Consider the following 11,377-nt stretch of genomic DNA (forward strand, 5'->3'; position numbering starts at 1 on the left):
GCCCTGGCACTTCAAAGGGCGCGCGGCCCAATCCGCCGCGCCCCCTCGGCGGCTCCCCAGGCTCTATTTATGCCGAGGGGCGATTTTCTCTCCCCGGAGACCTCCTCCAGTAGCTCCTTGCGGGAGTTCAAGTGGAATAACCTTCCCCCCACCCCTTTCCCCCGCCCCTCCCCCCCGGATCTCTATCCTCGCCCTCCTCCCAGGTCTGTGCTTGCACCCGGGCGCCTCGCAGGTCTTGGCCCGAGCGGCCCCTCTTCCTGGAAGAGCGGCCGCCTACTGGGGCGAAGGTGGCTCTCGGGTAGCAAGTCGGGGCTTCGGGGGGCGGTGGGGAGGAGCAGGCGGGAGGATGAGCTCCCCCGGCACCGACGGCGCGGGGAAGAGCCTGCAGTACCGAGTGGACCACCTGCTGAGCGCCGTGGAGAGCGAGCTGCAGGCGGGCAGCGAGAAGGGCGACCCCACGGAACGCGAGCTGCGCGTGGGCCTGGAGGAGAGCGAGCTGTGGCTGCGCTTCAAGGAGCTCACCAACGAGATGATCGTGACCAAGAACGGCAGGTAGGCGCGCACCAACCCGGCGTGTGCCACGCACTCGGGCGGGCGGGCAGCCGGGCTGCAAAGTTCCTTACCTTCCAACACTTTCTCCCGGTCTTTTTGCTCATTTCCGCTCAGACTGGGGAACAGACCCTTGTGGCCCCTAATTGTCCCTCTGGGACTTCTTCGCGTAATCCTCACTTCTGGGCACGAGGGTCTGCCGGGGGACTCCCTCGAGCCGCGCCTCGCCCACGCTTGCCCCGCGGGCTGGACCCGGGTGCTGCAACCCTCTGCCAGGTCCCCTCCCGCCCTGCCTCTGGAGGCCGGGGGGTGGGTAGTGAGGAGGGTTCCTGTGGATCTAGGAGAGTCCTGGGAAGGGGGGCGCTCGGGCGTCCCCTTTGTAAGTTCCCAAGGGGGCTCCTCTTTGCTCCAAATGCAGATGCCCCTGGCTTCTTCGTTCTAACGGGTCAGATCCGGGGTCCTCCAGCTGCGCTCCTTCCTTTCCAGGAGGATGTTCCCGGTGCTGAAGGTGAACGTGTCTGGCCTGGACCCCAACGCCATGTACTCCTTCCTGCTGGACTTCGTGGCGGCCGACAACCACCGCTGGAAGTACGTGAACGGGGAGTGGGTGCCAGGGGGCAAGCCTGAGCCGCAGGCGCCCAGCTGCGTCTACATCCATCCCGACTCGCCCAACTTCGGGGCGCACTGGATGAAGGCGCCGGTCTCCTTCAGCAAAGTCAAGCTCACCAACAAGCTCAATGGAGGGGGCCAGGTAGGTGTGATGGGGTGCGGGGACGGGGCGGCGGACGACGCGAGGAGGGGCCCCCGAGACTCTGCACCTTGTCCCCGGGGAGCCTTGGAAGGGCGCTGCGCGCACGGAGGTGACATCTGCCTTCCTCGGTTCAGCCTGCAGTGTTGTTTATAGTAAACTGACGACGGTAACACCAAGGCCTGGAGAGCGGGGAGAGGGCGCAAAGCCTCCCCTTTGAACACTCAGGCAGATCTCAAGTTTGGGGGAACTTTTGCGTCCTAGCCCTCAACTTTCCTAGGGGTAGAGAAAATACCAGTCTTGATAGTTAAACGGTCGCTTTAGCGCTGAATACGTCCACATATTTACTGCGTGGAGTCTGAACAAACTTGTAAATCTGTCCTTTTCTACAGAACGTCTTTACTTGGGGATTGTTACTGGGAGACCCGGTGTTCCCGTAAGCTGTGATCTCGCTCAGGCATTTAAAGCTGTCTGCAGCTGCCCTGGAAGCCTTAGAACTTTACCAGGTCAAAGCATTTCGTGATGGGCATTCATTGCCTTTAATGGTGTGCAGCATCTCACATTCCTTTTCCAAACTAGTGGTGAGAGCAGCACCTAATGGGAAACCTACCGACTTCAACAGGAAAGACGTTTTCCTGCGAGCTGCAGGATTTTCTGCATCTTGGATGTGTTTTTCTCCTCCTCAGCAGGACACGTGGATGTTTTCTCGTCTTAACGGTAGGACTTTGATGATCACCATTCCCGTGTTTATGTCTCTCAGATCATGTTGAACTCCTTACATAAGTACGAGCCTCGAATCCACATCGTGAGAGTTGGGGGTCCGCAGCGCATGATCACCAGTCACTGCTTCCCGGAGACGCAGTTCATAGCGGTGACCGCTTATCAGAACGAAGAGGTGAGAGGGGCGCGGGCAGCCATCGGTCTGGCGAAGGCTCTGCTGGAGGTTCCTGGGAATGCCAGGAGCCTGTGTGATGATTGTACTTTTAGACTGATAATTAGTGCCCTTTCAAGTAATTTACCGTAACTATAAAATTGGAACAGCGGGAGAAAAGTTTTAAAATAAGTACTCATTCAAGCACTTTCCCCTTTAGTTTTCCATAAAAGTGTCCACTACTAAAGGCTCAAAATGAAAAGATGAATAAAACATTTAGGTTAAAGGACTGTAAGAAATTAAGAACAGGACTTCAGAGAAAGGGGCGGGGGGGCCTCTCCTTACTCTGGGAATCTTCCTAAAAGGGTTGGGGGCATCCCTCCAAATCTGTGGTGTCAGGAGTCACCTAGATACAGAATCCAGTCTAGTGCCTGTAAATCCGTATCTAAGTCTGACCCCAAAGTGCAGGCGGTTTGTGATTAGCGGGTCAAGCTGTCGGTGGGTGTTGACTGCCAGCTAGAACCAGTCACTGTTCCCAAGCAGACCCGGGTTATGTTCTGAGCCCTGTTTGTCTGGTTGATACACACAGCACATTGTCAGCAGGAGGTTAAACGTATTGTGAATTCCACTCGGAAAGTCAGCCTCTAAAAGCTTTCCGTGACTGTGCTCTTCCTTATAAAATACGATGATTCCTCGGCTACTTCAGATCCAAATAGAAAGATACACCAGGAAATAAATCTGATTGCATTTGAATATGTAGAGGGGGCGCTGGGGGTCCCCGATTTCTTGGGGCCCGATTGAATCCTCTGGCGAATGAGCAACCTACTAGTAAACGCAACTTCTTGTTTTTCAGATCACAGCTCTTAAAATTAAATACAATCCATTTGCAAAAGCTTTCCTTGATGCAAAGGAAAGGTGAGAGAATTCTAACTATACCCTTTGAGCAAAGAAGTGTGCAGAAAGCTGAACTATTGCTGCAAATACTGTGTCTGAATGTCCTCCTTGACAATTCGCTGCACTTCTTTGGCAGAAGCCATCACAAGGACGTGATGGAAGACCCCGGAGACAGCCAGCAGTCTGGGCACTCCCCATGTACGGTTTGTTGCGCTCTGGCCAGATGTACCTTGTTTCAGGGGCTAGCCTGCTGGGAGCTGGAAGCCGGGGATGGAGCAGACAGGGCTTCTGGGTGCCCTTGGGGAGCACGTTGCCCTTTGCTGTGCGAGGCACCTGGCCCTGTGTGTTGATGCTGTTACGACTGGTCCTCAACCTACTGGCCCTCAGCCTCTGCTCCATCTGGGCTTGCGGATGCTCCCCCCGCCCACAGGACTCCTGACAGAGAAGCCTGGGGAGAAGTTGCGGGGGTTCTTTTGCTGTGCTTCAAGGCAGCTCCAGCCATGGCCTGGATGGGTGTTTACACCCTGCTGTGTGGCACAAGAGGAGAGCCCGGCTCGTATCCACTTTGAGATGGTTTCTCTTTTTGTTAATGACTGAAAACTGGAGGACCATGTTTGGGATGATGCTTGTGATCACGTGTGGTTTTCCCCTTAGCCTGCTTCGGTTCTGGGAATGGCCCATCAGCTCATGCTGGAAGCAGTGGAGCGTAGGATGGAAAAGTCTGCTTTAAGTCTAGCTTCCTTTAGGAGTTCCATGAGCCAGCGAAGTGATGCAGGTCTGCAGCAGAGTCCGTTAGGAGGAAGAGCTGTGTCTAGCCCTCCTCTCCACGCAGGGAGGGGACCCTGAGAGAGGAAAGTTAGTGTTTGCTGCCCACTTCAGGAGTCTGGACGAACCAGCGTGGCACCCTCCTCAAACTGTGTGTGTTTCTTTCTTTTTCTATTTCTTTTTCTTTCTTCCTTCCTCCCTGTCTCCCTGTTTCCCTGTCTCCCTCCTCCCTCCCTCCCCCCTCCCTCCCTCCCTTCCTCCCTCCCTCTCCCTCCCTCCCTCCCCCTCCCTCCCTCCCTCCCTCCCTGTCTCCCTCCCTCCCTCCCTCCCTCCCTTCTTGTCATCTTCTGGACTAATTTAGCAAACAGCTCTCCTAAGTGGCTCATGGGCTGCCGCGTCATAGAGCAGAATATGAACAACTGCTTTGGCAAGTGATGGAGCCCAAACTTTGTGGCCACATCTGGACCTTCCCCTCATTTGAATGCTGTCTGAAGAATTGTTTGTAGTTTGGGAATTGGAGCCAGAGTTGTCGTCCTCCTAGTGGTTGTTTTTCTGATTTCTTTTTTAAAGTTAAAAAGGAAATGGAGAAGAAATTGGCGTTTTAAAGGAGGGCAGGGCAATGTTGGAACAATTTTCTGATTGATGTGTAAGGCGGGGAGAGTGTGGGCCTAAAGCAGAAGAAAGGTGAGCGGAACACGGGTGCCCCTCCAGCCAGGACAGCAGCCCCTCCGTGCTACGGTGTGGGGTGGGATGAGGGGGACGAGGGCCTCCGCTGCACGGCTCGTCCTGTGTGTCCTGAACGCGCCTGGCTCTGAGTCTGAATTCTGTCTTTTTTTACATTATATTCAAGCTCAGAGGGTAGGCCCTGAAAGCCAACCTGCCTGGGGGAACGGAACATCCCGTAAGAGGCCGGGAGGATTCTGGGTGTTTAGGAGGCTTCAGGCTTGGCTGAGGTCGGGGTCAGTCTCCCAGGGTTTCGGCTGTCCTGTGGGTTTAGAAACCTTGGCCAGCCTGAGGCACCTGAAGACTCCGCTGGGTCCTCGGTGTTCCCGAATCCTGAGCAAAAGATCTGCCACTTCCTGGCCTCTGCCCTCCCGTCTTTTGGTAGTTTTTGTTTGTTTGTGTGTTTTGGGGTTTTGGGGGGCCATGCCGCTCAGCCTGTGGGATCTTAGTTCCCTGACCAGGGTGAACCTGGTCCTGGGCAGTGAGTTCGGAGCCCTCACCGCTGCACCTCTGGGGCTTCCCCTCCTGTTCTTTAAATAATGGAAGTGGTGAAAAGTCAGGCACTCAGCATTCTTCTCTCACAGCAGGGGGGTGGTTGATTCCTGGAACCAGCACCCTGTGTCCACCTGCCACCCCTCACCCTCAATTTGGAGGCCCCCTCTCTCTTCCCTCCACGCACGGCTGTGAAAGGTACCCGGCCCTGAGGAACCACCGCCCAGCCCCCTACCCCAGCCCTTACGCGCATCGGAACAATTCTCCAAGTAAGTCCTGAGCGGAAGCAGGCCCGGGCTTTGGGGGTGGCCAGAAGACCTCTGGAAAGGGAAAGGCAGTCTGCAGGGCTCCAGAGGGACCTTCTTTTCATGTCCGTGTTACTGCTGGCTCGACCACAGAGACGTCCAGTCCAGGGGGCCTTTGGGGCTGAATGTGGCCGTTGTTGCTCCAGTGTTCTTACTCCAGGACTGTGGGCCCATGTCTAGGCGCCCAGGTTTGGATATTTCATGAACCCTTCGAAAGTGATGATGTCGGGCCAGCCAGGCACTCGAGTTCCTAGCTTGACTGACACACGGGTGTTTCTCCACGTATGGTACCCGGGTCAGCAGCCCCAGTATCATCTGAAGAGCCCCCAGATTCACGGAATCAGAAGCTCTAGGGGTGGGCCCAGCACTTGGTGGTTTAACAAGCCCCTAGGCGACCCTGGTGCAGGCTCGAGTCCTGTGATCAGCGGGCCAGACCGTGAAGATCCCTGGACCTAATTCTCTCGAACACCATGGATGCCCAGACTTCATTTTGTCTGGCTCCAAAAGGAGGGAAAAAGTGAATGAACACCATAAAACAATGAAGCAATTAAAGCTGATTTGAAATGAAAGGAGCTTATTTGGGAAGGAAATAGTTGTCCAGCCAGAGGCTAGAAGATCATATTTTAAATTTTGCCTGGTTTCTAAAGCCCTTTTAATTCTTAAGAAATAATCCTTTGGGGAAAAGTCAGGTTAAAATTGCATTGATTTTATTTTTAAAGGTAATTAATCCTCAATCATGTGATTGTAGGATTCCATTTCTACAGGGCAGCTGTTGATCTAATGATAAAGAAAAAGCCTGGGGACTGGAATATATTCAAATATATACATTGGACAATAAGTGTTAGCCTCTGATGACCAATTTAGCAGGCTAGTGGACTGTTTTCTCTACTTAATATCGCACACATTTTGTTTTCAACGTTGGGTAGCTCCAGCTATTGGTAGTATTTCAATGCACTTTGTCACTCTTGGAAGATCCCACCAGTAATGACACTTTCTTACGTCCCGTAGCGTATTCTGACAGTTCATCTGCGTGTTTGTCCATGCTCCCATCCCACGACAATTGGTCCAGCCTTGGAATGCCTGCCCACACCAGCATGCTCCCCATGAGTCCGAATGCTGGTTCTCCTACGGGCTCCAGGTAACGTATGTCTGGGGAATGATGCAAACCGTCCTGGGAGTGCCTGTGACTTCATGCCGTCTCATTCACTGGCCTCTATTCCGCCCTTCACTTATGGGTGTCAGGTTTTTGTTTATAACTTGACCGTTTAGCCAGGTGTGTCCGGGGACCCCAGGTTACATGAATGCTGTGAGTTCCTGCTTCAGCCTGTCCTCTGGGAAGACCAGTTGCTCCCTCAGGCTGGATGGGAGCTGGGCTGTGACGCAAGGGAACCAGGAACCCTATCCTGCCTTTGCTGTTTACTAGTTCTTGTGATGGACAAGTCTCTTGAGCCTTGTTTCTTCAAGAAAAGGGCACTAGATAACCCCAGCCTCAGCCTGTCTTTACAGGGTTATTGGGGTCAGTAGGTGAATTTTGCAGAAATGTTTCCAGAACCTTTTTTGACAGGCGGATTTAAATTAAGGAAATAACTTTGTTGGATTTCTGTGGATGTAGAATCAATGTTCTTAACGAATATGCCGGGCAACTTGTAAAGAATGATGACTATTTTCTTAACTCGAAAATTATATAGAGGGAGACTGGCTTAAAGAAATCGAGCCGGTCGGTAAATGTACTGCATTTCTTCATAGGATTATTACAATAGAGAACTAAAATAACAAAACTAGAGGTCAGTCCACATTTTCTAATGAGGAAATGGACTCAAAGATATTAAATGATTGGACAAGTTGGCTTACAGCAGACTGAGTCTGTAAACAAGGCATCTTGACCTCAAAAGCAGAACAGTTTCTGTGTATAGAATATCGCTATTTGCCTAAGATCTTAATTCTTTATTTTTAGGAAACAATTCCTTTAAAATAAGATACTGTTAAAAGTAAAGCAAGCAATACATAATCCGGGGCTCTTCCAAGGCTAGAAAACTAGAAAATCTAGAAAACTGCTGTAAATTGGATGATCTGTAGGTTACAAAGGGCCCCCCCCGCCCCGAGGATGTTAGAGGTTGTCAGTGTATCTCGGAGCCTTGTTTCTCTGCATCTGTAAAATGGGGATGGTAACCTACCTCACTTAACTCAGGCCTGTTTGCACGTTCAAATGCATCTGAAGTGCAGGACATGGCTTGGTGAACTGTATAGCCCACGACAGCGTATAGTCTCATTATTCATTTATAAAAGGATTCTACTATAAGAGAGAGACATTTTCCTGAAACAAAATTGTAGCCTAGTGTCATGCTACTCAAGCCTGTGTTCCCAGATTGGGGGGTTTAATACCCATTTCCAATTCCTTCTTTCAGAGATGGGGAAACAGAGCCTCAGAGGTGGTCGCAGAACAAGGCTAACGTGATAAAGCTATTTAATTGGGATTTGCTTCCGGGTCTCACTGCTGGTGCACTTCTTCCTGCCGTGGGTCAGGCTAACTAACGCGTGCTGAGATGTGCTGCCCATACAGCAGTCACTGGCTGCTCACCCTCCACCACTCGGTGTTTGAGAAGCCTGTCGTCCCCCTCGAAGGAATCACTGCAGGGTGGGGGGCATGCTAGTTAACAGATACTTAAACACATCCTCTGAAACATCTGATTCAGTATATCTGAGAACTTTGGATTCTGAACATGAGCAAAGCTGGAGTGTTTTGCTCTGCCAGGAGTTATGTCTACGTCAGCAGCCTTTTTAACTATTGATTTTGTCCTAATGATTTTGTTCATTGTTAATACATGAGACAATAACTTCTATGCACGTCAGAGTGTGGTTTAGTGACACAGAGGAAGGGGCCCGTTTGAAAGAAAGCTGCCATGTAACCCACTTATCAGGAGTGGGATTTGGGGGGCTTGTTTTCCCCTCCTGCAGCTGACCTGGAGCCCCTTCCCAGGTCTCTGACTTGTCTGTTTTTCCATTTCAGTCAGTACCCCAGCCTGTGGTCGGTGAGCGGCGGCACCATCACCCCCGGTGCCCAGGCGGCAGGGATATCCAACGGGCTGGGAGCCCAGTTCTTTCGAGGTTCTTCTGCTCACTCTGCCTCTCTCGCCCATCCAGTCTCCGCTCCCCCCTCCTCGGGATCCCCACTGTACGAAGGGGCCTCCTCGGCCACAGATATTGCCGACAGCCAGTACGATGCCTCCGCCCAGGCCCGCCTCCTAGCCTCATGGACGCCCGTGTCACCTCCGTCCATGTGAGCCGGAGCCTGTGTCTTAAAGATGCAATGACTTTCTCGTGGCAGCAAGTCTTGGTTTGATTGGTAGGCTCATGGGGAGGGGGAAGGGAATAAGGCCTTAAAATAAATAAGAGGAGAACACACGTTCGTTGGAGAGCCGCACTGACACCACCTTTGTTCATCCTCGGTGGTGGCAGTGCCGTCCTGGGTCCCTGTGTGCTGCAGGTGAATTCAAGCGTGCAAGCAATGCAGCTGGCCTAACTCGCCGTGACTCACAGTAAAATGACTTGCGAGCGCGCGGAAACGTTGTTTCCCCTACAGCACGCAGGTGACTGGCACTTATGTAAACTCCACTGGTCCTACGCTCCTGAGATAAAAAGCACACTTTTAATTCTCTTCCTTGTTGCTTTCAAGTAGCCTTCAGGTCCCCCTTGCGGCAGGGGTCGCAGTTGGAGCTGAGCTGTGAAAGACAGAATCAAATCATAGTTGAGGACGGCAGATTGTAGTTAAAGTGGAAGTGTCCAGCTCTGCCCGCTAGCATGTGTTTATTTTATGCATATGTAGCTAATCTCTTGTACTGTTAAACCTACCACTGTTTATATTTTTCTTCTGATAATGTAGCCAAAGACAATCAGCAGAAGGCATTTTCTGCAAAATAAAGGCGATGTGCAAAGTTGGTTGGTCTAGTTATTGTTCAGACTTCTCCTCTTTCGGAATGAGATTTTGCTGTTCGTTATAGCTGGTGGTTAAGACTGTCCTGGAGAAGCGCTTTCAATCTGTTCCAGACTTTAATATTTGACCTAATCAGTTGCAGGACTGGAAGTGAAATTTGCATGTATTTATTTACTCAAGGCTAATGGCCACAAAAGGCAATGTTAAAAGATTTTCCAGAGAGTTAAATAGTCGGCACTGAATCATGAATATGGTAATGGCAGAATGTAGGACATACAGATGCCATAAAGATTAATATGGGATGTCTACCCCATTCAAGCAAAAATACATAAAACGAATTGACAAAATGTTACAGTTTATAAATGTAAGGTGTAGTTGCCACAGTCATTTAAGCAATATGGCCCTTGTAAATATCTTTCCTGCAGGTAAGATTTCCCAGCAGGGAGCCAGAACCGCGCTTGTGCTAGACTGGGGCAATTTCTCCATCTAGTGGCAGAATCCTTCCTTTAATCCTACTGGTTCAAGCTTGATATTCTGAACCTCTGCTTTCTAACTTAGAATGCAAGTGTAAAGGGCTGTATTTTTACTGTGTGTGTGGCTGCTTTCCAAGTGGGACGTGCTTCTTGTAAACTGTTTGCCGCTTAAAGTTTTTCTGGGTTTTATTCCTACTAGGTTTTATTGCAACTCATGTAGAAATACCCCAGATCAGAAGACTTCTTGATGTAAAAGTATTGGAAGAATATTTTTTAAAAAACCAGTGCCCAAGTAGGACTGGGAAGTAAACTGGCCTCAGTGGTCTGGCCCCAGGCGTAAAGTCTACTGGAGAAGGGTGAGGGGCCTTAGGGAAGGAGGTGAGGGGTGGATGGTACACGCTGCGATCCCGGGATCCTGTAGTGCAGGTGTTTCCCAGGAAGCTTGTCTGTCTCCTCCATCACCCGGACTGCTCTCTGAAGGCTGGGACTATATTCCAAGGACCTTCCCCAGCCCCTGTCCCTTCCTGGGCCTTACAGAACGCTAATGAGCAATGACTGACCTGGGCTCCAAGAGGAGCCTGGGTCCACTGAGACTCGGATGCTGCGGCTTCTTGAGGAGCTGTTCCCAGGAGCACCGCCGGGGGACGTGGCCCTGCCCCACACTGGGGGCTGCGGGGAGACGGAGTCACACAGTCCTGACCCCAGGGACCTTCCACTTAGGGCTTTGACATGGTTGAGTTTCTAAAGGTGACCCAGAGTCCAAATTCAAGGAGTTCCTATTTTAAATATACCAAATAGCATCTTTTCAGCTACGCAGCGGGGCAGTGGCAGCCGCATAGCCCCAGGAGCCTGCAACTTGGTACAAAAGGCCTGGATATGAGTGTCCATTTGCCTCCCTTGCTGTTGGGACCCCAGGAAAGTTAGTTACCGCTCCAGAAGTTCAAGTCCCTTATCTGTCAAGGTGGAGAAAGAAAAAACTGGATGGTGTTAAAATGGATCTGTTTTATCCTGAGCACACATCAGGGCCTCAGTTTGTCCCATCGGCCAATTGAAAAATGCTGTGAAATCGATACAAGAAGAGACTTAACCTATAAGATACCAGGAATTTTCATCAACAGCATAGAAAGGAAAAGGATTGTGTCACACAAGAGCAGGGAAAGAGGCCACCAGGGAAAGGAGAAGTAGAAGTTACTGGAATGACAGCATCTGAAGAGGATTTCACGTTGCTGGGAGGGGTGCTGCATCTGAGCCTGGGTGACAGCAGAGACAGCAGAAGATGGCCACAAATAGATAGAGGACAGCTTACGCCCCTTTTATCCTTCCCTGCATTTTAACCTGTAATTACTGTCTACCACGGACGGACAGAAGACCTGTGTTAGCAAACATTATTCTTAAAATAAAATTTGGCTTTAAAAACAAGAAAGGGGACTTCCCTTGTGGCGCAGTGGTTAAGAATCCGCCTGCCAATGCAGGGGACACAGGTTTGACCCCTGCTCGGGGAAGATACCACATGCCGCAGAGCAACCAAGCCCGTGCACCACAACTACTGAGCCTGCGCTCTAGAGCCCGCAAGCCACAGCTGAGCTGGTGTGCCACAACTACTGAAGCCCATGCGCTTACAGCCCG

At 51.2% G+C, this 11,377-nt stretch overlaps 1 protein-coding gene across 3 annotated transcripts; it reads left to right on the forward strand.

Moving 5' to 3' along the window:
- The first annotated feature begins 346 nt into the window (after positions 1-346).
- TBXT (T-box transcription factor T) lies at positions 347-8,628 on the forward strand. Of its 3 annotated transcripts, none has more exons than XM_060167948.1 (8): positions 347-552; positions 1,036-1,300; positions 2,058-2,192; positions 3,022-3,083; positions 3,199-3,260; positions 5,135-5,311; positions 6,356-6,485; positions 8,355-8,628. In XM_060167948.1, exons 1-8 carry the CDS (start codon positions 347-349, stop codon positions 8,626-8,628), a joined length of 1,311 nt encoding a protein of 436 aa, XP_060023931.1. The 3 variants fall into 3 exon arrangements, with proteins under 3 accessions (XP_060023931.1, XP_060023932.1, XP_060023933.1); XM_060167949.1 differs by having other exon boundaries at positions 5,138-5,311; XM_060167950.1 differs by lacking the exon at positions 5,135-5,311.
- Positions 8,629-11,377: the final 2,749 nt, after the last annotated feature.

The sequence above is a fragment of the Lagenorhynchus albirostris genome, chromosome 12 (assembly GCF_949774975.1).
Source record: "Lagenorhynchus albirostris chromosome 12, mLagAlb1.1, whole genome shotgun sequence".
NCBI lineage: Eukaryota > Metazoa > Chordata > Mammalia > Artiodactyla > Delphinidae > Lagenorhynchus > Lagenorhynchus albirostris.

Bases quoted from the DNA above. Each gene is read 5' to 3' on its own strand.
- TBXT (XM_060167948.1), top strand. From the start codon at position 347: ATGAGCTCCCCCGGCACCGACGGCGCGGGGAAGAGCCTGCAGTACCGA. The intron at 3,261-5,134 runs GTACGGTTTGTT...CTTCTCTCACAG, and splicing joins GCAGTCTGGGCACTCCCCAT to CAGGGGGGTGGTTGATTCCT. The intron at 6,486-8,354 runs GTAACGTATGTC...TTTCCATTTCAG, and splicing joins GGTTCTCCTACGGGCTCCAG to TCAGTACCCCAGCCTGTGGT.